Genomic DNA, 25,995 nt, shown 5'->3' with positions numbered 1-25,995 from the left:
CCACCTAATAGGACTGAACCCCCATGCAACTCTCATTGAAATAAAGAGACCAAGTGCTAACTTTATTTCTTTATTCCACTTTTAACGCCTTTGATCTTTGTAGAGATGAAAAATTTGTGAACTCTTCCATCATACAGACCTTGACAAAAATGTTTGTAGAACAGGTTACAAAATTACAAACCCAAACTTACTTGAAAACAAGAACCAATCAGAAATCGCTTGCTTTTTCAAAAAGCAAATACTGAACTAGGAGGAAGAAACACTGTAGTACAGAAACTTACTTTAAGGAAGGGTTATCTTGTACAGAAACTAACCCCAAACTCATAACTATTACTGCTATAATTCTGATGATAAAATCTACAACAATATTTCAGGTTGCTTGCATGCAGAGTGCTCCTGCCTCTGCCTACCTAAACTCTGGGAGCGACACCACTGGGGGACAGTTTGCTTTTCTTTTAAAATCCAGAAAATCCAGCTTCATATAGAAACAATTCTTGCTATGTAAGTGCTACGAGAGATCTTTTCAACCCGCCGCTTCTCAGGACATGACTGTTACCTCTCACACCTTTATCTCCTGTGCCTTGAAATACCATTGAGCAGGTACTCGTGCTTAATCCTGCCTCTCTGAACACAGCTGGCAGAGCTGGAAGCACTGGTTGCCAAAGGGAAGCCCCATTCTCCTCTCACTCCAGCCTGGATTCTGAAGGTGGTGAAGCTGCACCGACCTCCAGCCTGTGCACAGTGAAATTTGGGCTACAGCTGCTCTGATGCCCTGCCTGTGCCAGTGACACACTTCATGTACAGGATACACAAACATCACCGAGCGCTGCAGATGGAAGAAATAAAACATCAGAGTACTTTGAGCAAACTCAAGTTCTCTCCTGAAGGTTTCTGCAGCTCTGTGATGCCTGCAATTACAGCTCTGTGCAAGTCACACTTCCCCCAGCCTACCCTCTCTGTGGCACCCGCTGCTTCCCTGGCCACAGACAGCAATAGTGGGCACTGGCTCCTTTTCTAAAGTACAAAGTGGACGTTACCAGTCACCAGTACTTGGCATGACTCCAACACAATCTTCAAAATACAAATATTTAATAGAAAAATTTAATTTAATTTTACAAAATACAAATACAACACTACCCAATGTAGCAAAATAATGGAATTGAAAAATAATTTCAAAATATTTAAAGCATTAGGTTCTAAAATAAATAATGCTATCTAAAAGAAGTGTTCAGGTTTTGCAATTAGGAGGAGGCAGTTTCACTATTACTGATCTCTTTTTCAACTTCTTTACAAGTTTCATAATTTATGTAGAAAAATATACAAGAAAAGAATTTGGGATAAAGAATAGGTTGAGTATGTAACATTTAACATAAATAAAAAGCCTAAAGCAAAACCAAAAAGAAAACCAATCATTTTATTTCTGTACATCAAGACTACAAATAGTATTTTAACACTTCGTTTATTACCCAAATTAGGAAATTATACATTTTTATATGGTTACTAGTAAACATCTTAAAACCACTCAGTTTCCCCACATTTAAAAGGATATTGCTGGTAACTGCTTATTAAATAGGAAATCCAGCAGAGTTTCCAGTAACAGCAAAGTATTTTTTTGCATAAGAGATGAATACAAATTTGATTGTATTTTCTGATAATTTAAAATATAAAAGTAAAGTTCAGAGGGATGGACTGATGAATCTTACAGTCTGAACTATAATTCCTTTTTTAAACTCTAGACTAGAGTTTGCATATGAAACCCTACGATGTGCCTACTACTAGAGGATCAGCTCCTTCCATACAAGAGCAATTTTTTCCCCAGATATCAAATTATATTAAGCAGCATATTCCCACTTACTTTTCTCAGCAGAAATACTGCAGGGAAATGTATATAAAAGCTGTTTAATCACAAAAAAAAGTTAATTTCATTAGTGTCTACAGCACAGATATGGCATTTAGGATGGAAAGAAATGACAGAGAAAAGGAATGTGAACACCACAGGCTTCAAATATAAAAGATAAAGCCTGATAACTTTGGTTCAAATAACTTTAATAATTATTACATGTATATTTTTCCAAAGTGGTGGTTTCTGTATGTACTGTGTATGCAATAGGAGACTGATTCATTTAAAACCAACCAACCAATCAACAAACCTGTACAGGCACAAAAGACAGAAGCAGGACAGAAAAAACCTGGAAAGTCACATCCATTCAGAACAGTATCCAAGTGATAATGATGCAGCAAAGATTGAACTTAAAATAATGCAAATCCATTTTCTTCAAAGTGTTTCAGAAAGCACAAATGGAATATTACACCAATTTTATCTATCTCAGTGCCTACCATCTTGAGGGAAGGTAGTGTGAAACAAAATCAATTCTGCAACTATCATAGAATCATGGACTATGCTGAGCTGGAAGGGGTCAATCAGGATCATCCAGTCCAACTCCTGGCCCTGCACAGGACACCCCAAGAATCACAAGTGTCTGAGAACATTCTTCAAATGCTTCTTGAACTCTGGCAGACTTGAGGCTGTGACCACTGACCTGGGGAACCTGTTCCAGAGCCCAACCACTCTCTGGGTGAGAAACCATTTTGTGATACCCAACCTGAATCTTCCCCAATCCAGTTCCATCCTGTTTCCTCAGGTCTCAACCCTGCTGACCAAAGAGCAGAGATCAGCGCCTGTCTCTCCTCTCCCCCTCACGAGGAGTTGTAACTGCACTGAGGTCTCCCCTCAGTCTCCTCCAGGCTGAACAGACCAAGTGCCCCCAGCCACTCCTCACATGGCTTCCCCTCCAGGCCCTTCACCATCCTTGTGGCCTCTTCTGGATGCTCTCTAATGGCTCAATGTCTTTACCCAGTGGCACCCAAAACTGCCCCCAGGACTCAAGGTGAGGCTGCCCCAGCCCAGAGTAGAGCGGGACAATCCCCTCCCTTGCCTGACCAGCAATGATGTCCCTGATGCCCCCAGGACACGCCTGGCCCTTCTGGATGCCAGGGCTCATCAACTTGCCATCAACCAGGACCCTCCAGATTCCTTTCCGTGGAGCTGCTCTACAGGTTGTCATTCCCCAGTCCGTCCACACAGCCAGGGCTGCCCTGTCCCAGGTGCAGAATTCAGCACTTGCCCTGGTTGAACTTCATGGGGTTGGTGATTGCCCATCTCTCTAAGATTTGTAAACAACTCTACAATGTAAGTTAATGTGTTAGGTTGTCAGTAATGAGCATTTTCATCCTCTCAGTTCTGGCATATCTGCAAACATCTGCTTGCCTTCTTTCTAAAAGATTAATTACAGAATGTTAGCCCTGTCTCATCCCAATGCACCGCACAGTACACAACTTTATTGCCAGTTTGCAAAATTATTTATGTTTGAACAGCACAAAGCCAAAGCTTCATCTTTGGTTAATTTCACTGAGATGTCACTGCTCTTTAAATGTGCTCTTTCTTCACATAAACACAGAAATCAGCCACGCTGCACACAGCATTCATTGTTTTGAGTCATAAAGCAGTGTCAATGCAATATTCAGTAATGGAAGCTAACTAAGAAACCGTGTCTAGAAATGAAACCTATTTGAGGGCATTTGGTAAGACACAAGAACTGCAGAAATGTAGATAGAATCCCTTAAAACTGCTTGGGTATGGGTGCTGCTTATAGAGTAGGCACTGGTTCATTCTTCTGCAGATCATCCAAATAAGCATCAGTTGGACTCAGCTGAGTTCAAATCCAGCAGCACATTCAATGGCATAGAGGAGCTTGCTTCGCATCAGGTTCTCATCATAAAACTCGGGAAGCTTCAGCAAGTTCATGCAGGTACTGGCAGTAGGCAGCCTGTCTAAATCAGATCCTCCATTGTGAATGCAAAATGCAGGATATAACTCCTGGAAGATGCAACCAAAACAAAAAACAATCACATATCAAAGAAAGGTATACCAGCCAAAACCTACCCTTCAGTAGCTGGCACACATTTCCATGAAGAAAATCACTAGATGAAAACCTGTCACAATGACATTCAAATGGCATTTCTTTCATTCCTCCTAGCACCAAAACCACTCTTGAATTGTGCAGTGACTCCCTCTGCCTCCTCCCAACAAGATCCACTAATTTGGAATACACAAAGCAATTTATGTGATTCTAAGGAAAATACAAGGACTTGTTATTGTTCATACAGTCTGTGGTACGAATTTACAATGCTACAAAAGCATAATCAATGTGCATATTGAGTCTGTAATGATATAAACTTGTCAAACCCTGTGATTATTTTTCTGATATGTTAACTACGGATCTGAAGAACACACTTTAAAGACATTTTGTATGTAATATTTAATTGTTTTAGTAATACCCATTTATCTTCTTCCAAGAAGTAGTTTAGTGAAAAATATATTTATTTGTTACCTCCAAAGCACTGCTTTGGCTGGCAAGACAGTATTCATTTTATCAAATGCTTGCCTAAGGTAAAAAAGTTTGATTTTAGAAACTGGAAAAAAATTCCAGCTCCAAAGGCAAAAGGTCAATGAGATTCTAAGCTAAATTATTGTTCAAATGGAGGCCTTAAAAGTATTTCATAGCTAAAATGTTGCATTTTTAGTGTTCCTTTCAAAATGCTAATTGAATTCCCCTACTCTAGCTTTAAAAATGGGAAAATGGAGTTCTAAATTGAAATGTCACGCCAAGGGCACCATTTGTTGCATAATTAAATACTGTACAGCGGGAAACTGCAATAGTTTGGAAGGGAAAAGTATAATCAATTTATTATGTGACCTGATTGGAACTTAACAATTTTCAACCACTATTTAATGATTTTTTTTTTTTGTCTGTAACAATCACATTTATTAAACTTATTAAACTTTAATTAGCTTTAGTAAATGTTATTCTGTACCTGACTCTGGCAATCAAAGTTTAAAATTTTTAAATGATGCAAAGCTAGACTATGTTATCTATAAGATACTGTCAAGATATTTCCTAATCTTAAATCATCATGCAATAACTTGAAGAAAACATGCTGGTCCCACAGTATAATGCATAAACAAAAAATTTCAGAGTGAGAACCAGAAATTGTGTTTCTCCTAGAAAAATTCAGCACACGCACAAAGTGCAAACAATTTTTGAAGATGGTTTGTGTTCACATCTCCCATCAATATAAACACATTCTCATGCATACTTGGCTGGTAATACTCAGCACTCTGTGGCTTCACACTCTGCACCTTGAAAGCTCTGAACAATGCACTGTCACGGGCTACCAAGACACTCCTGATGACAATACCAGTCACCCACTGCCTTTTCTGGCAGACACTTCCTGGCAAGCCCCTGGTTTGGAGAATCCCTGTTAACAGGTCCTGTATGGATGCTAACTCTGAAACAGAGAGCATGTGAAACTGCAGGCCACATAGCTTTCTCAGTCTTGCCTGAGAAAGTGGCCTGAGAATTCATGGGGAGGAATTAAAACAATCCTCAGAGACAGAAAACAGCCTTGCAGGTGCTGTTTGTCTGTTCCTTGTTTTCTGGCAAGAGAAGGTCGAGGGGTGGTGTGCCACACTGACCAATGATGGTGATGTGCTAGTTTACTAACCAATAAGAGTTTCTTTTCTGTACTTTCCACGTATTGTATCTATAAAAATGATCTGAAGCAATAAACTAAGAGAAATTCTCCTGATTGAGTCCTGAGAGAGTCTGTGTCGTTCTTCTCACCATTCCTAATAGAGCAACAGGTCCTGCTGCAGCCACCCTGTGGTACTGCTGAGGTCCCTGCTCAGCGGAGCAGCTCTAACGCCCTTTCAGCTCCTTTTCTCTGCCAACACTGCTGCGTGTGGCTGAGCATGCAAGCCCCTTGTACAGTGAACTCACCTTTTAACTTCTGCTTTCATGCTGAAAATTGGGTGACTAATTTGCTTTCATTTTTTCCTAGCCATGTATGTTACAGGCAGTTTGTGGCCCATATCCCAAGTGAACACACAAACTGCAGCTTTCCACATTTAGCTTCTTTCGAGTGTGTCACTGTCAGCCCTAATATTTTTAGACTTTTGATTCACTTCCTCCATCTCTTCAAATGTCACACCGGCTACCTCAAAGCTGAGTACCTACATCTGCATTTCTTCCTCTCCCTTTGTAATTAAAGAGGATGACAACAAATGGGAACTTCTGCTTACTTGGTTTCCCCAGCTGTTTCCCAATTCTCCCTCATGTGACTGATGTGCACTGTTCTATCTTGGTCTCATGCTGGAGTTTTCCAGTCACTTTTCCTGCTGTCCTGTAAAATCCTATTCATTGCTACAGTACTGTACAGTGATATTTGCATGGACTTGGGGGGGGGGGGGGGGGAATTAGGAGAAAAGCCTGCAGACTTTTAATAAGAAATCACATAGATCAATCAACAAATACCAGGATTCATGTGATTCAACAGCCATATTCCGTTGTCTCCATATCTAGATATATGGACACTCTTTACTGTTAAAGGGGATCTGGTTAGCATTTTTTGGTGAGTCTAAGACATGACTCATTTAATCCTGAAGTTGACACATGGAACAGTCAGACCAATTACCAACTGAAAGTGCCAGTTCCAATCCTACATGTCTATAAAAGAAGTGTAGCTGAGCTATAGATTACAGATACTGAAGATGGAGGATGTTGCCCATCCACATGGTAACAGCACCACACAGCACTGAATGTTCCCACATTTTAGAGGAAATGATGTGATGGCTGGTTTTTAGCCAAAATTTTGCAGTCCACTGTAATTTATGGGTAGAACAACCCCAGAATTTAGTTTCAAAATGTCTTCACCTTGCCTTGGCCTCTCTTTAGTTTTATCAGCAGTACAGCAGATTTTTCTTCATACTTAAGCATCCTTGTAAATAGCAATCTGGAGACTGCAGCTAAATATTTTGCTGCTAAGTGTAATGAGCTGTGAGCTATAAGCAGATAAACAAGAATTAGAAGAAAAGAAAGTACATGTCCTGCTTCAAGTAGTTAATTTAAGAAAATATAATTTTGTAACTGCCTTTATACCCTAAATTCTCTTTTGTGTGACTTAGGAGGCACTAGGCGTAACTTAACTTGCTGCTTGAAACTGGTAGCAACTCTGCCTCTGCACAACATGAAATGGCAGCAAGGACCTTCCATCACACACAGCAACTGCTCTAATCAGTGATCTGCAGGCTTACCAAATTTCACAGTTAAAATAGAAAGCAACAGAACACTTCATTACATATTTTAAAACTGTACTTCTTATACATGCAAATGCAAACATTGAAGCTGTTTCTGTAGTCACGGACAAGTATTCCCAGACTGTAGATTCCTAGACAAGTAAAACTTGTACCAACATCTGCAGCATTTCTAAAAGCTTGCCAGGAAGTCAGAGGACATACCTTAAACCCCAGAAGGGGAGGTCGAGAGCAGCTCGTTACAAATTTGAGTAGTTTGCGTTTCTCTTCATCAGTGAAGCTTTCTACAACCCTCCAAAATATTTTAATTACAGGATGGTCTGCGGTGTAGCCACCTACAATGAGATTTAAATGATTTACAGCTAGAATAGTTTTATGTAAGATATAAATTCTTCAGAAAATCTAGCATCCATCTTGAAGGTTTGGGGAAAATAATGTAACCAGCAGACTTGTATTGCTAACTTCCAATACCTACAGATCTGTCATCATTGCAATTTCAGTTTCATTGCTTACCTATGGCTACTATACCCCTCAGCTTCTTAAATGCAGTTTTCTTCACTGAATCCTACTTTAAATTAATTTTTTGTTAGTTTAGCATTTAGACAGTAACTTCAGATTATTGCCTTTCACTCTAAGAGTGTGCAAGACCCAGGATGTTACTGAATGAACCTGCTTATCCTGAGGTAAGCCCAGAGGTGACCTGATGATTTGGCAGCTACTTTTTGATTATATTCAGGATAAATGCAGGGGACAAATGAAGGAAGATACCTTGCATTTCTCACAAGGAAAATATACGATCTCTCTTTTCAGACTATCTGAGAAATGGTAAATATCTAAATGGGGTAGTAGGAACTACTATTCCAAAGTCATTTGCAGACTTATTTTCAGAACAATCTGTCAGTGACTAACTTTAATTTAGAAAAGAAACACCCTTGAATTATCTGGCTATAAACTTGCAGTTGAGCATGTGAATGAAATAAACTGCAGAACTTAATAAAAATCTTAATTTCCCACCATTTATAAAACTGCGTTCTAATTTTAACCAATTTTCTGAAATTCAGGCACATCCACCAAATTTGGCCAAAGGTAACACGAATGACCTTGCAACTTTTTCTTAAAAGGCAGGATAAAAAGCAAGTTCAGTTATTCCCAAGTCAGCCATAACAGATTTTTTTACTTAAGCAAAATATGCTTACCTGAATAGTTTGTGAAAGATTTAAGATCATCCAAACTAATAGGAACTTGTGCACCAGAAGTCAAAACCTAACAGCAAAGGAAATTAGACCATTATGTTAGAGGCAGAAATCAGCAATTATCTCTGTTTAGAGCAATTGTTTTGTGCAGCTGTAAGCAGAAGTACCTGTATTTCCTGCTGATCAAACATTCGAAGCCACTCGAGGTTGACCACGTTGGCCAGCCCCTGACGGAAAGCCAGGCAGTGCTGCCGGATCTGTTTGTTCAGCCTGTAGTCTGCCACCAGATGGATGTACGCGATCCGGTTGGCGCTGGTGACGGGAATGTCCTTTCCACCTGGCTTCAGCTCAACCACCTACAAACACAGCCATTCTCATCACCTGGCAAACTGCACTTCTGTGCTCTAACCGTGAAATGGGGCTGCAAAACGTTCTAGTAAGTGATGTATCCATTTGAAGTTGACTAGAATACACTCAGGAATATTCACCTCAAAGGAAGACAGAAGATTACGAGGAGTTAAAAGGTAGGTGATTTTTCTGGTTATGTGTAAGAGCACATTCTGTGCATCCAGACCTCCAGCTGCCAGTGCAGCTCCATCACACAGCCCCACGGTTTATCACCAGAAAGCAGATTAAGCACAGGCAGAGCTCTTTCATAGGAGCTGTCTCTAACACCAAATTCACCAATGCGAGTCAGACAAGAACTGAGGTGAAAATACCCTCCTTGGCAAGCCTCCCCCAGCTTCACTAAGTGCCTTGGAAGGGAGAGTAGCCTGTAATACCACAGAGCTCACAAAAGAACTCTCTCCTTGCAGATAGATTAGGGAAGCTGTGCTTGACTGGCTGGGTTCTTCCCTAACTGCTGCTGGTGAATTCTGCAGGGTCACTTTTTGGTAAAAGCAATGTCCCCTGAGTCAAAATATGAAGTCTGACACAAGCCTGATTTGCAGAATGCTCAGCATTCACAATTCATCCTGTGAAAAATGTACTGTTGTAGATACTTAGGCTTGATTTGTTTGGTTGGTTTTATTACTTTAATTGAATGTACTAAGTGCTGTTTTTCTACTGTAAAGCTCAACTTTTTTACTTCAAGCACACCATGGTACCTCAGTATGGCAGAATTTTAAAAGAAAAACCCCCAAACTAATGATACTGTAATTGCATTAAGATATAAACCAGGTTCAAAAATAGCTCTTATTAGAACACTATAGGCCTTCACACATTCTATTCTTTACTACATAAGGTTAATTTTGTTAAGCAGCAGCCCAATTGGAAGGTATTATTAGACTACTTAAGAGAAGAATTAAAAAAACTGAAAAGCTGAGATACTGTCACCTTCAGAACTCTTCCAAAAACTGTTTCTTTTTTTTATACACTCTGTCAGTCAGCAATTTCTTCACTTAAACCAGCTGTGCACTTCAGTATGTGGTAATGGTGACATCTTTAGAGCACAGAGAATTAAACACATGAATAGCTTTTCTTCTAACACACTAATAATCTAATAATGCGAGCTGTTCTTTTACTAAGCAAAAAGTACAAAATGGTATGATTAAAAATTCATAGTGCTTTTGAGCATTCAGATTTTTTCTTGATTCATAGGTCTTTAAGGCAAAAGAAACCATTATGATCTCTGAATTCTGACCTCCCAGCTAACACAGGTCAGAGGATTCTGTCTAGAGATTCCTGGATTTAACTCCATAAATCCACAGATGAGTTAGAGCACATTTTTAGAGACATGCAATCCTGTGATGGAGTATCTACCACTTTCTCTGATAAGCTACCGCAACCTGAATTACAATAGGTGTTAAAAATATGTCTTACTTCCCACTTTAATCCTTCAGCTGCAAGCTTCTGGCTTTTGTTAGAGCCTACAGTAAAAAAACTCATCAATAATCCACTATGTCTGTATGCAGGTACTGATTATGCTTAAACCCTACTCCTGCAAGAATTAAGCAAAAGGAAGGTGTCAGTGTAGGTGACACCATTTCACACCCTGTACACATTATCTTGCTCCCTTCAACAAGAACACAAGACCCAGGAGGGTTCTCTCTGGGATCCACCCATGGCAGAGCCTGGCATGGGACACAGCCAGGGACCCTTTCCAGAGGGTTCAGCCAGTGCCTGGGGCCACCGGCTGGCCTGAGGGTGAGGGTATTTTTACTGGTAAAGTCCACATGGAATATTAATAGAAATGTGGGACATGTTCCATAACATAGTGGGAACAGCTGATGGGAAGGGGCCCCTGCACTGCTGAGCTCTCTGTGTTCATCCCACTGTAGTAATTTTACTACTGACACTGGAAAGTTAATCATCAGATTAATCCAATTATTATAAGAAACATTCTAATTTTCATTTCAAATCCAATGGTAATTGGGTAAAGTTTGTTCATACCCATTGTCCTTATTTCAGTGTTGAAGAGCTTAATCAGCTCTTTCCTTCCTCCTCAAATATATCCATGATGTATTACTTATGGGCAGCAACTTCATTAATCTTCCCAGAGACTTTTACACAGAACTAAAGACAGTTTTTCTAACTTTCTCTTATAAAATACCTTTTACAAAGCCTAACAAGACCAGAAAGCTCTTATTTCTTAAATTCTTGTCCTCTTTAGCTTTACAAGATCAGAGCAACCAGTGGTGTTCCACATGAACAGATCAGCGTTGTGACTTCAATATTACTAATCCTTCACTATCTGCCCTCTTACAAACCTTCTCTACTTGTTTTTCAGAACTGCAGAATCCCTTGGGTTTTTGACACCATTTAATACAATCCCTCTCTCTGAGGTATGGACACACTGAATTAAGCCACATTAAAATGCATTAAAGTATATTTGTATCACCTAACTCATCAAGCATCTCTTAAGAATATGGTCACCAGCAATACTAGGAGATATCACTCCATGTACATAAAACAGTTTCTCTGAGCTCAGTATTTACACTAAAAGATGCTTGAACTGACCTCCTTCCTAAAACAGCCAAAGGGAACTAATGGCAGGGCATTCTAGAAAACTTCTGTATTTTAAGATTCATCCCAGCACTAGGTGAAGTAAAATGTCACAACTTCCCTGCAGGCCAGCAAACAGGAATAAGGACACAGATTAATTTACATTTGCATTGTAAAAGCACTGTCTCCACAGTGTCCTAGGGATTTCAGGAAACCTGTATTCATTCTATTAAAAAAAAGCTGTTCTCTCCCCATAAAGTTATTCCAGCAAAACAAAGTAAAAAAAGATGTCACATTCTTTCTGACTCCTATTTTTAGAAAACAGGACAAAGGTTTTTGGTTTCTTTTTTTTTTTTTAATCCTATTATTCCTATATATATATATATATATATAAGTAGCAAATCTTGATTTCTGATCCAGCAACATTTCTTTAGCTCCCCTTCATCCCAAGAGCCCTGCACTGCCACAAGTACAAGTACAGCACTCAATTAAGTGCATTTCCTGGGGTCTTCCAGAGACTGAACTCAGTGTGAGGTTAATTTTACCACTCTTGTGTCAAAGTATCATCCAAGACCAAAACAAAAGGGATAACAGAACACAAATAATAAATATATTATTCCAAAAAGGCTAAGAAGGATGTAAAACAGAAAACAGTAACATTTGGTAAGCATAGGACTAAAGTAAAGGTAGATGCACTCAGTATTTTCATGGCATTAAAGGAACTATTGTAGAATTCCCACTTAATTCTAAAAGTTAGGAATTACTGTTGAAGAGTTCCTTTCCAAAAAGGCCATAGCACAACTTAATAGATCTTAAAACACTTTATCAGCTTCATTTTTCATCCATCCAGTTTTGGCCACTAGATGGGGCAAGACAATAACCCAGGTTACCCGGGACGGGTCCCACAGGAAACTGCAGCCCTGTGTCATCTGTCTCTATCCTGTACATCTAAGTTTAAACAAACAAAAAGCATTTCAACTTGGTTTGTAATCAAAATCGCATGTACTAAAGGCAATAAAACCATAGATATCATTTATGTAAGTATTCAGATCATTCAGACAAATTTGATGCCCTACTCACAAAGTGCATCTTCAAAATGAAGGGAAATACCAAAAGGCGACAGAAAAGTCCTGTATGAAGACACGAGACTTGTATCTCTTCCAAATCACAGAACCTCCAGTGCAATTTCATAAAGCTCTTATAGATATTCAAGAACTCCTACAAGATAAGAATCTTTTATCTTTTCTCTAGGGTTCTGATCACTTTTGTTCACACCACCCCTACAGTTTTTCCTCATTTTGAAAAGAAGTCAATGAAGTTTTTTTTACCTTGCCCTGTCATTTGCTTTCTAGATGTTCATGCAGGAATTCCAGGTATCAGACTGCATATGAATGTTTAAGAATGCATTTTCTGTAAGTATTATGAGTCTGCCTGAGAAGGCTCAGCCCCAGCTTAATTACTTTGCTGCTAAAAAACCTCTAAAGTCATCCATCTAGGCTACTATATACTAGTAAAGAGGTTGGCAAGACCGAAACCTTCAAAACTCTTCTTAAGAATTCAAAATATTCCCCCAAAGAAATTTAAAGGCAAAGAACTCCCCTTTGGTGAGTCAGCCTATTTTCAGTGATAGCAATGGCATTTACACCTGTTTAAAAAGCTCATCTGTGGATTTGTGCTTTAACACTTTATTTATGGAATCTTCTGGTCACAGTCAACTTGTGATCCACGTACTCTCACATATCAGTGTTTGACACTGATACTCTCAAACAGAGTTTCTCGAGTACAGCATCCCACACTTCTGAAGGAAGAGTAATGAGTATTTGCATCTCCCTCTTGCCCTGGACAGCCACAAAACTCGCCTTCCTTACAGGAAAAGGGGAGAGAGGAAGGTCTAAGAAGATAAGGTATTTTCTTGAACTTGTTAACCTTATTCTTACAGACCTTTCATAACCATCTCATCTACAAGACAGAAGGAAAAATTAAATCAATATACAGACCTGTAACCACAGGCTGACCTCCTCTGAGACTTTGCTACTGGCCACCATTTTCTGCAGGAGACCCAAGAGCTGAAATGCAGGCTGGTATCACTGCATTAGATAGATCTTTATCAAAAGCTATTTGGGGTTGGAAGATATGTTGATGGCATAGCTCCCCTAATTAGCAGGTCTAATGTGCAAATTATTAAGTACCTTTTTCAACTTCTGGTGAATGCACTTTGACAATAGTTTAATGGGGTCTAAAAGCACATTACAGGATTGGAATCAATACACTGATAATAGAATTTCTACCTTCTACTACTGACAGAGGCAATAGAGCCCCTTTTGAATGTGTCTTTCATTGCAGATAATGCTTTTGTGCCACAATTGGTGGATGGACACTGTCATGAGGACAGCTATTTACAATGATAGATTTATGATGCATTTATTAGGCACTAATTCATTAAACACTAAAGTGGCTGTTTAGCTGAAAACTACATATAATGTACATTCAACATAAGGAGTGCAAATTAAGCTCTTTTCCCAAAGTGAATTAGCCTTACCTTGGCACAGTCAATTAGTATGCAATGGTTACAAGTCAAATAGCAGACAAAATGTATTTATCCATATGAGGTTTACTAAGGTAATGAAATGAAGTATCAAAAGAGACTTGTTGCATTGAAAGGCAGAAGACAGTGACAAGAACCAATGGATTCTGTTGAACTACACTAATATGCACTGAGCCTCATAAAAAGATGGACGATACCTCATGGTTAAATGTTCTCTTTTCAAGTATAAAAACAGCAAATCAGCATCAGAATATTTATTTTAACTTACATTTCATCTAGTCACTCAGTAACTCACTAATACACTAAAACTTGCTTCTGAAGTTATGCCAAACAACTACAAATCAGAAGTCTTGAAAAGAGCAGCCATAGCCCTCATTTTAGTTAGGTATTAAACTGGATTTGTGTTAGCTGTGACCGACAAAGCTATTACTTTAAGCAGAGTTAAATAAACAGTTTTAGAATTCAGACTTTCCTCCCTTGTTAAAAATCCCAGGTAATACTGGAAATTGCCATTTGGTGTGGTTTGCCCCCCAGAACCCAACCTCTGGCTGCTACAGACCTCAGTTCAGTACCAGGCACACAGAGCACACGGTACCTGAGCAGGCACTCCAAGAAGGTGCTTTTGGGTACCTCTGTATCACATCTTTATCTCAAGTGTTTGAGTGTTTTTCTAGAGAGTGCAGGTCAGATATTTTCATACTGGGAATGTAGTCCAGGGAGGAAAATGGCATATGGTACATGTTTAATATTAAACATTACTTCCATCAGGCAACTGTTGCCTCTCCCCTTTAGTATGCTTTAGGAACCCCAGATCTGAGGGTACTGTTTTAAAATTTAATGCAATCCAAATTTTAGAATCTTCCAAAACAGCAGGAAATTGACACAGAAGAGTAAGATAAAATCCAAGCCTGACACTTTTCAAGCAGAAGTCTTGGCCAGCAGACTTGTTATGACTTAAGCAGCAGTAGAGAATTCAAGCTACGAATTTCCAGGACAAGTTACTGCATCTCAGTGGTGCTGCTGCACTGGAGATGTGCACATTCCCTGAGCAGCAAACCCCAGAGTGCTGCTCACCCCCTTCTGGAATCTGTTTCTTCCTCATGAGAGGAGGCTGAATTCAGATGCTGCTGCTCATCACAGTGTGGTCAGGTCTACTTTTCTCATCCAATGATATGCCATAATCAAGTGTAAGTTTGAAATCCTCAATTTTAAATTCTCAAAAATGAAAGAGGAAGCCTAACAGAAGATTTTACCTAGGAGGTTACCTGCATTAGCATCCTAAGGCAGGCTTTTAGAGCTCTAGTGACATTTATTTTCTACTATGGTAGTACTAGCACACAGAGCAAATAAAAAGCTGTAATCAAATTATATGGTGCAACTGTGCTAAAAATTTAGATTTAAGGACCTAAGTAACTACTTTTCAGAAGCACTGAACACCATTTATCACCTTTGACTAATCTGGTATCTCAACCCTTAAAAAAAAAAGGGCAAGGATTAAAAAAAATAATAAATTAAGGTTGGTCAAACTTCAAGCTCTCTTCCTTAGAAAATTCCAGATAAGGGAGACAATGCTTATCTCACAATAACAAGGTCTTTACTAACATTATTATTATTATTATTATTATTATTATTATTATTATTTAAAACCTCTAAAACAGCTAACTGCAATTTAAAAGCAGGCAGTACTTCTGTAGTTTATGTATAATCTAGATTTTGCTTATTACTTTTAATATTACAAGTGCAATTGAGGAAGTGACATATTTTTGTTCAAGAAACATTCTCAGGCAATACAACTTTATATGCATAACTGTTAGAAAATAATCACTGCTGTTTACCTTTAATTAATCATCAAAATGTTATTTTAAGTACACAGTTAGTTCATCTCTACTCCAAATATTGAGTCAGCATCCAAACTCATGCCTCACAGCACCTTTAACAGTTATTTTGTATCACATTTAAATTAAAAAGTTAATTAGTAAGGATAGTAAAGATTCCTCTGTCATAGATAAAAGAAAAAAAAATCAAAGCCACTCTTACCTGCGCTTCCCCAAGGTCATTATTTACCACAGTGAAGTTTAGTCCAAGTTCTTCCACATCTCCTTCATAACTCTTGAGAAAAAGCAAATTTTTGTACATTTCTGGGTCTAGTGAAGCTAAATGATGAATGTCAACATCAGCACTTGTCCCTAGTAATTTTGAGAGGAAAAAACTAGCAAATGGCAGCTCCACCAGCATATTTTCATAAAGAGCCTGAAAAACAGAGCAATTAAAAGCACATTAGATTTTATTGTTGTACATGAAGGAATTCAGAAGGTTATTGTCTACTTCTCATCTTGAGTAATTTTGTCTTAATCTGGTGCCTGAGTAGGTTCTTCTGGCATTGAAATAGCTCAGATGCTGCATAAATTTAAGAATATTCATCCAAAATTTGAAATATGAATATTCTTGTGAAATATCAAGGTCTCAAATATCACAAATTAATTATGATGTAATTTAAAATCACGTCATTGCTTATCTGTCGTTACTCTTCTTATACAAATTGCAGATTTTCAGGAAAAGCAATGTTTGCTAAAGGACAATGCAACTACATCAAGAATGTCTTACAACAAAGTTAACATCTCTACTTCCATCAGCACCATCACAAGCAGTATTATTCCATTCATATCAATGATGAAACACGTGGAACTGTCACCCCCCTCATCCCCTTAAAAATAATTCTGTAAATCCAGTACATTTTATACTAATAAAAACTATCTCGTGCATGTTATATAGACTCATTGCTAAGTCTCATTTTTGGTGAATTCTACAGCTCTAATCAAAACACCTTCACTTCCAAGCCAAGAGTTTAGCAGCTCTGACTGTATCACAGGTCCAATCCTTTCTATGTTTGACACTGCTACAGATGTCAAAAAATTACTGAAACAAACATGTACCTGACCTACATTTGCAGCACTCACAAAAGATGTTTTTTGACTGCAACTTCAAATTATCCTCAAGAATTTTCAAACTTTAGCAACACCATTCTAGGTTCATCTACTGTATGAGCACATTTCCATGTAATGCAAAGTATCTCTGCAATATTTTTTATTAAGTCAGTACCAACTTCTTGAATCCTTACAGAACATTAATATCACTGTCAGGCTGATCAGAAAAGGCAGCATAACCAACATAACATCATTGTAACATCATTGTTCGCTCCCTTTTAACTCCCCAAGAGCAGTGTTGCTTAATTCCTCCATAATCTGCTGCAAACTTAGAGAAGGAATCCCACTGAGGGGGGAAAAAAAACCAAAACTGAAAAAAGACGAATAGATGTAGCTCTAATCATTCAATGATATTCCAACAAAGACTTGAAGAAAAATATACACAATTCCTTAAACTTTTGAAAGAACGTTTTTCTATGAGGTGAGTTAGACCTTGCAAAAAAACCTGAGAATAACGAGTTCAAAGCCAAAGGGGGCTTTATATTTAGAGCCATGATTTATTCAAGGTGTAGAAGTCAAAATCCTCATTTGTATAGTTGACTTTAAAAGCAAACTAGAGGGATAAATCATTAATTTGCAATGTGTAAGGTCAGTGTTTGCTGTTCCTGCATTAGTAACAATAAAGCTATTGTAATTCCTTAAATATATCAAAGCTACCCGAATTTAAAATGGAATTCCATCTATGACTCATAAAATGTAAATGCAGAGGTGTAATTTTTTACACAAGGCAGGTTTAAGCCTTTAGAGCATTTAATATACAAGGACTAATAAATGATAGCACTAAAAACTATGATCACATCAGCTAAATGGATTATAAATTAAATTTCCATAATGTATGCAACTGAAATACAAATGTAGACATAAATCAAGGTATTTTCTAAACACAGGTTAATTACACAAATTCAAAACCTGTCTATTTTTTATGCAAAATAATCCACTTAGCATTTTTCAAACTGGTCTTAAGTCTTCACCACTTGCAACACTTGATCCTAGAAGCCTATCAATAATTCCTTGTCAGGAAAAAACAGCAATAGGTATATTGAAGAAACTTGTATGCTATTTTTCAAGTGTCTGTCTTTTATGAGTGTTTATTGCTAGAAATTGTGCCAAAATGATTTGAAATAAAAAGGATTAATTATGGTAGAAGCTTTTTAATATAAGTGAGTGCAGCTGCAATGCAATTAATGCAAATTGTGATGCTATCAGGAAAATAAATGTGAACAACATCACTGGCTATTTCTGTTTGCTGCCAAATAACTTCAGTAATTTACTACATTAAGAATCAATAAAAAAATAATGCATTTCAAATGCATCACTATTAATCTTAAGGTAGTTCCAAAGTGAACATTTATAACTTCATCTAAAAACTATATAAAGCATTTTTAAATAAACTAAATTGTGCAACTTGAGAATAACTTTAATTACTCCTTCTCTTAGCTAAGTGATTGCAATATTCAAAATAAAGTATTTTTGGAAAGAAGACAAACAGTAGTGTTTTAATTAGTTTGAAAGTCAAGCTATCCTAATAAAGTTTAATAAAAAATGCACTAAAACTACGGTGAATAAAGTCATGATGAACTCTGGTTTTGTTTCAAAGAGGTGAATGCCACCATTACAGCCCCAGCACCATGCAAAGATGCTGAGAAACGCTGTGTACAATATGAGTAAATAAACTGTAACTTTATTTTCTGGATTTCATCTAAGCTTTCTGTTTCTCAGTCAGCATACACTGACCATACTACCTGTTGTTGCTAAAAAATGTGATTTCCACACATTCCTGCCAAGGCAATGAAACCAATCAGCTGCTGATTCCCCTGAGTTTGTTTGCAAGCAGAGCAGTTGTACAGTAGAGGTCCTTACAACCTGAATAAGGTTCAAAACTTGCACATTATTTGTGCTGTGCTTTGACCGGGCTGTTGGATTTGGGGTTTGCAGGGTGGGTGGGTGTTGGTGGCCACAGCATGGACACTGAAGCTTCTTTTAAATTAGAGTAAGATCCAGCTCACAGCCATGGCTGAAACGGGGTGGGAATTGCAGGATCATTTGTTTCACTAGGAGCACAACCTTGGAGCTGCCAGCTGCCCATGGAAGCCCACCCTGATGGGGACTTTTCTCACTAAAGTTAATCTAATCACCAAGAGGGAGACTTTTCTCCTTCCTTGTTTTTCCACACTGAACTGCCTTGGGGAGCTCTAAGTTACCCTATTTTAAGCTTAGGTTTTTGCCTGTCTGAACTCTCTGAATTGGCTTTCTGCAACATCAGCATCAAGGAGACAGGAGCCCAGCATCAGCAATAGGCAAGGGAATGGTGACCACCTCTACCAGAGGAAAGCAGCTGCCAGATTAATCAGTGCAGCATGAAGCTGCGTCATTAGAGTATACTTATATAGTCCTTTAATACAATATATGGTCATGCTCTCCACACAGAACTTGTCCTCTTCCTTCCTCTCACAGCAAATGAGCAACAACACTGATGGGAGAAACTGGCTTGCCCTTGGACAGAGATGTCTACTTCTGTTTGGCTAAATTAGAGCTTCCTGTTCATACACTGCTTCAGGAGACCAAAGCCAGCAACCTTAACCAATGTTTATTTTAAAACTAGTATCTTCTCGAACTTCAAGTACTCTCACATTTCCACAAGTTTCTTCCACTCTCTGGTAATCACAGATGAGACCAATGCCTTTCTATGATGAATTCTGACAGTTCCCATTCCAGCTTTCCCATCTGAGCCCCTGACTCCATTGTTTCTACCCTGCAGCCCATGAACTCCAGCAGGCCTACATAAGGCAAAAAGTCCAGATGGGAAGTCATGGAAGTGGTCACATATGGCATCAGACTTGCAGTTTTTAACATTCAGATGTGGGGGTCAACACAAACAACCTGACCCAATCCCATAGAGCTCTGCCTCCTTGAAAGGCTGGGATATGAACACTCCAGCTGCACAGAAGTGCCATTTGCGTGTACAAGCTTGGGGCAAGGGTCTGAAGCAGAGACAATGATGTTCACATCAAGAGCAACCCCACAAGCACTGTAATGCTCACAGGGTGACATTCCCAAGTAGCTAAAAAGTAGTATCTGCTGAAAAGGCCAACCTGGATTTCCCAGCACTCTTTCAAATTCATGTAGATAAAGATGCTCTTCAGTTAAATTTGACATCTCTAGATATGAAAAAATAACTTAAAAGCTTCTGAAATGACTAAACAAAAAAAAAATTGTATTTTAGTAATGAATCTGAAGAGATGGTTAAAATAAGGTGTTTTTTTTTTTTTTTTTCTGGTTAAAAGGCCAAGAGCAATTATTTCACTACGGAAAAGGTAGCATTCAGTAAAAGTAACTTCACCCACCTGTCTCCCCCTTTGTGTGAATGCCTGCAAAATACACCAGAATATTAAAAACCACCAAAGTAACAGAAAGCCTACTGTGGTCAGTAAGTTTTCACTTCACACACAATCTGAAGTCTGTTGTCCTCTTTTAAATAATCTCAGCTACCTGTGATTACAGTATAGTTCCACAGTAATTGACTGCTACAGGGACTGGCCTTTACTCAGTTTGGTGACACGGATCACAGTGTGGGCATTTGAAGGGATGACAAGGATGATGCTCAGACACAAATATACTGAATGCACTCACTACACATGTGTGATGTGGAGGAACAAGAAACAGTTCTTTAAGGCAAGCACCCTTCAGAATACAGGCATGCAATTAGTATCTGTAATGTATTATGGAAGAAGGATCTGGGCTGAAAGACAGCTCTACATAGTGTCAGAAAGAGAAGGATGACAGTTCTGTGGACAATGAGGACTCTTCTTCTTTCAACAAAATAAGAATAAGCCAGACAGGGACAAGAGATGGTAATTACCAAGGTATCATTTAAGTACTATGTAGTCATACAAAGTATTGTTCAGGTATGACCCCAAGATTTAAGAAACTGCTCTTCAGAAGGAAGACCATGTTTTAAATCTGGACAAAATGTAAGTATTAGAGTCATTTCAGCCAGACTAGCTATACACAGCAGAGGTTACAACAGCACTACAATGTGCTGAATGAGGTCCAAAATGCGTAAACAAATTCATAGATGAACTAATTAAACTTCCCTCCCTTGTAAGGCAGCTTTAGTGCCTTTACTTACACTTTCAGGTCTACAACTAATTCTCTCATTTATTATTTAAACTAAAATCTCCCTTAAGAAAAATAATCTGTCACTGCTTCTAATTTCCATTAATCCTTCACAACCCAGAACTGTATTTTAAAGCATAAACAATGCTAAAGTCATATCCCTACAAAGATGCACAGCTTTTGGGATAAGGCAATAAATGACCAGACTTAAATTCAGTTATTTCCATAATCAGCCCCCAAGACCATAACCCTTTCTATTTCAGTAATTTTAAACAGTTACTATTAAATAATACTTAGCACTTACAGAGTGCAATAGATCTTCAAAGCTGTAACAGAACCATTAATAAAAATGATCGAAAAATAGCAAAACCATTAGAACTTCCTTCGACCTTATTATTTATATCCTAGAAATATCTCATCACACTCACAAAGCCTTTGGGGGCAGCAGAGTCTTTTCAACCCTAATGAAAAAGATTAAACTAAAAATTTAACTTAAATTAAAATTAACATGTACTCATATTTTTGAAGAATTTTTAGAGCTAACATTCAGCAATCTCTAGATGAAATAATTTCTTAATATATGCTTAATAATGTGCTTTAAAGTGAACAAACCCCAAATTATATTGTTTCTAAAGCCATTTTGGTAAAATAAAATTATTTATCCTAGGCATGTGTCTCAATGCAATGTGTCCTGTTACCTGGGAACTCTAAGTCACTGTTTCCAAGCCTCTGAGCAATAGCAGATGTCTAGATGCATATGTATCATCATAGTAATGGAAAATCTGGTGCATTATCTTCCCTATATTACTATGAAAATTCATAGCTTGCCTTTTTTCTGTCTTTTAAAAGAACAGGAGTCCAAAATTCCACAGCTTGATGCCTGTAATTTGGCTTCTCCAAGCTTTAACAGCCCTTGTAACAGTGTGAATATCATCAGATTTTAAAATTATTTTTATTATTTTTATAGAAAATGCCTCTTGTAAATTGGTTTTACTTCATATTTCCCACTCAATGGGAATTTGAAGGCTAATAAGTACAAGTTTATAGAAGTTTCAGACATTTGGTGTTGCAAGACTCAGGTGTGAAGCACCTGCCTGCCACAGGTGCTGCAGTGGGTGCAAATCTCTGAAATGGATGACAGGGGTGTGGCAGCACAGACCAAGCTCCTAACTCATGAACACAGGACCAGGAAAATGTAAGGATCCATTCACAACTACTTCACTGGATCATATCAATAATATCAATATCATCAATAATATCAATATCATCAATATACTATTTAATAACCTTGAGTTAATTTTTAATTTAAAAATGAAAGGTCATGCTAGTATTTTTATTCTAGCAATTTAGGATGTCTTTAATTACATTAACATTTATTACCAAAACAGAGTGCTTCAGAAATGCCAGCACATGCAGAAAACTACCATTTCATCAGCTTGATACTTTCTTTCTCATTTAATAGGAACAGTTACCTCTGTAACTTATGTCATAAATAGGATATAAATTGCTATCGATGTCATTTGGGGGGTTTTGAGGGATGAGAGAGGAAAGCACCACAGATACCTGTGGATGCACCGGATAACTGATAGTTATCACTCATTACTAAAGTTCCACTAAAGGCATAATAGATTTTTCTTGTCTCAAATTTAAACATAATTTAGGAAGAATTGAAGGTAGAAGAAAAACTTCTCCTTATTTAAGTTTAATCTTCTGACATACTGAAACACTTAATACTACATACCTAACCCCTGGATATGCTTCTAAGATAGATCTGTATTTTAATAGCAGTGAAACTAGCAATTTTTAAAGTTCAAACCAATTAAGAATTTCAGTAAATATTCCAGACCTAACTGATTGAAATGGATGTAGGTGTTCCTAACTGTGAAAAAAGATCAGGATACCATTACCACACACTCTAACTGTTTATTTATTCCCTGTCTAGGAACCTGATTTAGAGGCAATAAAATGCAATCAGTACACAAACCAGAAGCAGGAATCATCTGCTAATGGAACTTTTAATTGAGGAGTGACCACTGACATGAGGTAATTCTTTCCATGCAGAACTCCTTGCAGAGACCTCTATGCACTTTATCACGGTAAACAATCACTAACATATGCATTAAAGAAAATTTAAATACATTATGACCCAATAAATATCACAATCCATCAATAAACACTTTTCCTTCCTCAAGATTTAGAGTTAAAATACCACATTTCAGTAGTCTTTTAGCACTAGACATATATTTACAAGGTTACTACTAACACTGCTATTTGTAATCAAAAGATAATTGGTTTTGTTAAATGCAGCAGTACACAAAGGAATTGTCAAGCTGAAGAACTGTGTCAGAAAATAGATTCTGATTAGTTTACATCCGCATTCATAAATCATGAAACAACTTCCATAAAGTATCAATTCTGCTCTCTCAGGATTGTGTTTCTGCATTGTAAGTTTATTATTAAAGGACCATGCCACTCACTTTCTATGGTCAATTCATGTTTTGATTCCATATCAGATGATTCAGGATTTCCTAAGACAAATGATCATCAGCTAATTTGCTTTTAAGCAAAATGCTGAATCTACAAAATCATGTGTGAGGTAACTGAAATTAATAAAACAAAGAGTTTATACCAATTACCTCCTCTTTGAATCAGTATCACCAATCCCATACCTGCCGTTCCAGGTACTACTAGTATCAACTGTAGCTGCAGCACAAACCGATTAAGGTTATACTGACTTAAACCAAGCCAAAGTGGATCTAATTAAGTGAACAATAAGAAAAAGGAAAGGGCAGCCTAAAAATCAGAAGGAAAAAACCCCACCCTCCAACAGTCAGAGTGGCAGTGCAGTGCTTGACACACCATCCCACCAAATAATCAAGTATGTGAAATTCAGTTCTCATTGTGCAGCTTTCTTGCTTTATTTTCTTTCCACAGGCTTTTGGTGCACAAACGGCACTCAAATATGTTATTAGAAACCTTTCCTTGAATGTTCTGACTCCATATGTGCAGCTTATCTATAATTTAAGAGTTTAGGATTTAATGCAGATCTTGCTGTGAAAAGACTCCCCTGATTCAATACTTCTTAGATAAAGCCTGAGAATGATTAAGAACTAATTTAGTTTTTCTGCAGAAGGGATTCTACAGATACTGCTCATCTTAGAATTGTACCTTCCAGACAGGCATAATATTCAAAGTTACAATCAGTAACCGTAAGGCACACTCTCTAATATAAAGAAAAATAATCAATAACTAGGTCCCACACTTACTTGTAAAATCTGTATTTGATCTACTATTACTCTTCTAAACCTTCATTTTAACCAAGGACTTTTTTATAACTCTTTTTTTCCAATTATATATATTTAATAGCATTTAGATACATGCAAAGAACAGTCTGTTAGATCTTAAATTAGTAAACTACAAAAACTCATAGGAAAATGAACAGCTCTGACTTTCATCAATATAATATCCACAAGTCCATCCAAATTACTGACCTCCTATATACCATTAAAATTAATGGTCAAAGAACCAAACCTAGATTGTATCCATCATCAAAATAACGCTAGTTATTATTAGAATGTTAGTTTTTCTCAATCATTTCTGCCTCTTCTATGAAACTTCTTCACTTGGTTCCTCAAAGGACTCAGTTCAAAACAACTCAAAAGTCATTTTGTTCTCCATATTGCTTTCCCTATCATTTAAGACAGAAGTTGGGTCTTGGCAAAATAAATCTAAATCTTTCCAGAAAACCTTAGTGTCTTCCAAGGACTGCAGGTTCTATTGCTTAGAAAAGGGGACTTAATATTATATTTCAAAAATAGATGTTCTTCAGCAACATGAATGTGTGACTCACAAGTGTTATTTAATATTCTGGAATAAGAGGTGGTAGAATTCAGTAAATTCAAAGACACTGAGTGTATTATACAAAAATCTCTACTGTCAGAGTCAGTCTGTTTAACATGCAAAGACAGTCACTGCAAAACAAAATAAATGCAAGAACTAGCAGGTTTATGTCAAAAGGGAAGAAGAGGAAACCATAAAAATTATCATACTAATCTATCTATGGATTTCCTGCCATATTCTTTATCTAATGCTGATACTTCATGAAATTTAAGTAAATTTTCCTAAGAATTAACAGCTTGATTAACAGCTTGTCAAAGAATTCCAAATGCAAATAATGTCCTTTTCCATAACATCTGTCACAGAAACATCATTGAATAAATGCAAATGTAAACTGGAAATGGAGAAATATGGTGCATATTAGACTGAGTTTAGGTCAGAACATGGTGAAATCCAAATTTTAATTCTCCATCACTGTTCTACCAAGCACTGTTTCAGCTGGATGGTTAACTGGTGTTTCCCTCTTTTCAGGTTTGCAGCACACCACTCAAGAATCATCATGGAGAAAATCCCTCATTTAATATTCTCAGGTGTTGCTTCCAAATTTCCTTGCTTTGTTGTTTCTTGGCAGCCTGACAAAAAAGCACCTTTTGTGTTGTCCTGAGCAAATTCCACTACACTGCCAAACCTGCAGCAGCAGAGTCTGCACGTGGGGAGATTTTTAGTGCAGCCAGAACAACAATTAATGCATGTTGAAAGGAAGTAGAACCAAGCCAGAAGCCTGCCCACAGCCCAAAACTACCAGGAGAGCAAAAGAATCACAGCATCTGGACTATCCACCCTTCTGGGACACCACTTGGGACGAGAAAACTTCACTTTCCAGAGAGGATTTGGGGCTAGAACTCCTCTGCCTGAGCGTTCCTGACAGCCCAGGACAGCCTTGGCCCCCAAGCAAAGCCTGGGACCCAGAGGATCCCCGCTGTGCTTCCAGCAGGCACCACTGAGAGGTTCAAGCTCCTAACCCCTCTGGCAGCTGGAGACTCTCACCAAAGGTGTGCACAGCAAGCTGAGCTTTAGCTTGTAAGGAAAAGAAAGGAAAATGCTTAAAAGGCACCAGTGCTAGGGTAATATTTACATTTCAGAGTAAAGTCACTGACAGTTGAGAAATGTAAACTTTGGAAGTGTTTGAGTAGCTGCTGTTTAAGCAAACTCATTTCTGGTTGG

General features: G+C 37.8%; 1 protein-coding gene across 1 annotated transcript in view; it reads right to left on the bottom strand.

The window, feature by feature from the left end:
- Positions 1–379: 379 nt before the first annotated feature.
- UBE3C (ubiquitin protein ligase E3C) overlaps positions 380–25,995 on the bottom strand; it is a 71,522-nt gene continuing 45,906 nt past the window's right edge. The window contains exons 19-23 of the mRNA XM_058830816.1: positions 15,872–16,084; positions 8,514–8,702; positions 8,350–8,416; positions 7,358–7,488; positions 380–3,877 (exon numbers count right to left, since the gene is read on the bottom strand). Coding sequence (XP_058686799.1) covers positions 3,707–3,877; positions 7,358–7,488; positions 8,350–8,416; positions 8,514–8,702; positions 15,872–16,084 — 771 coding nt within the window. The 3' untranslated portion in view covers positions 380–3,706. The remainder of the gene's footprint in view (positions 3,878–7,357; positions 7,489–8,349; positions 8,417–8,513; positions 8,703–15,871; positions 16,085–25,995) is intronic.

This window comes from Poecile atricapillus, chromosome 2 (assembly GCF_030490865.1).
Source record: "Poecile atricapillus isolate bPoeAtr1 chromosome 2, bPoeAtr1.hap1, whole genome shotgun sequence".
In the NCBI taxonomy this organism is placed as follows: Eukaryota; Metazoa; Chordata; class Aves; order Passeriformes; family Paridae; genus Poecile; species Poecile atricapillus.
This window is presented reverse-complemented; position numbering and strand designations above follow the sequence as displayed.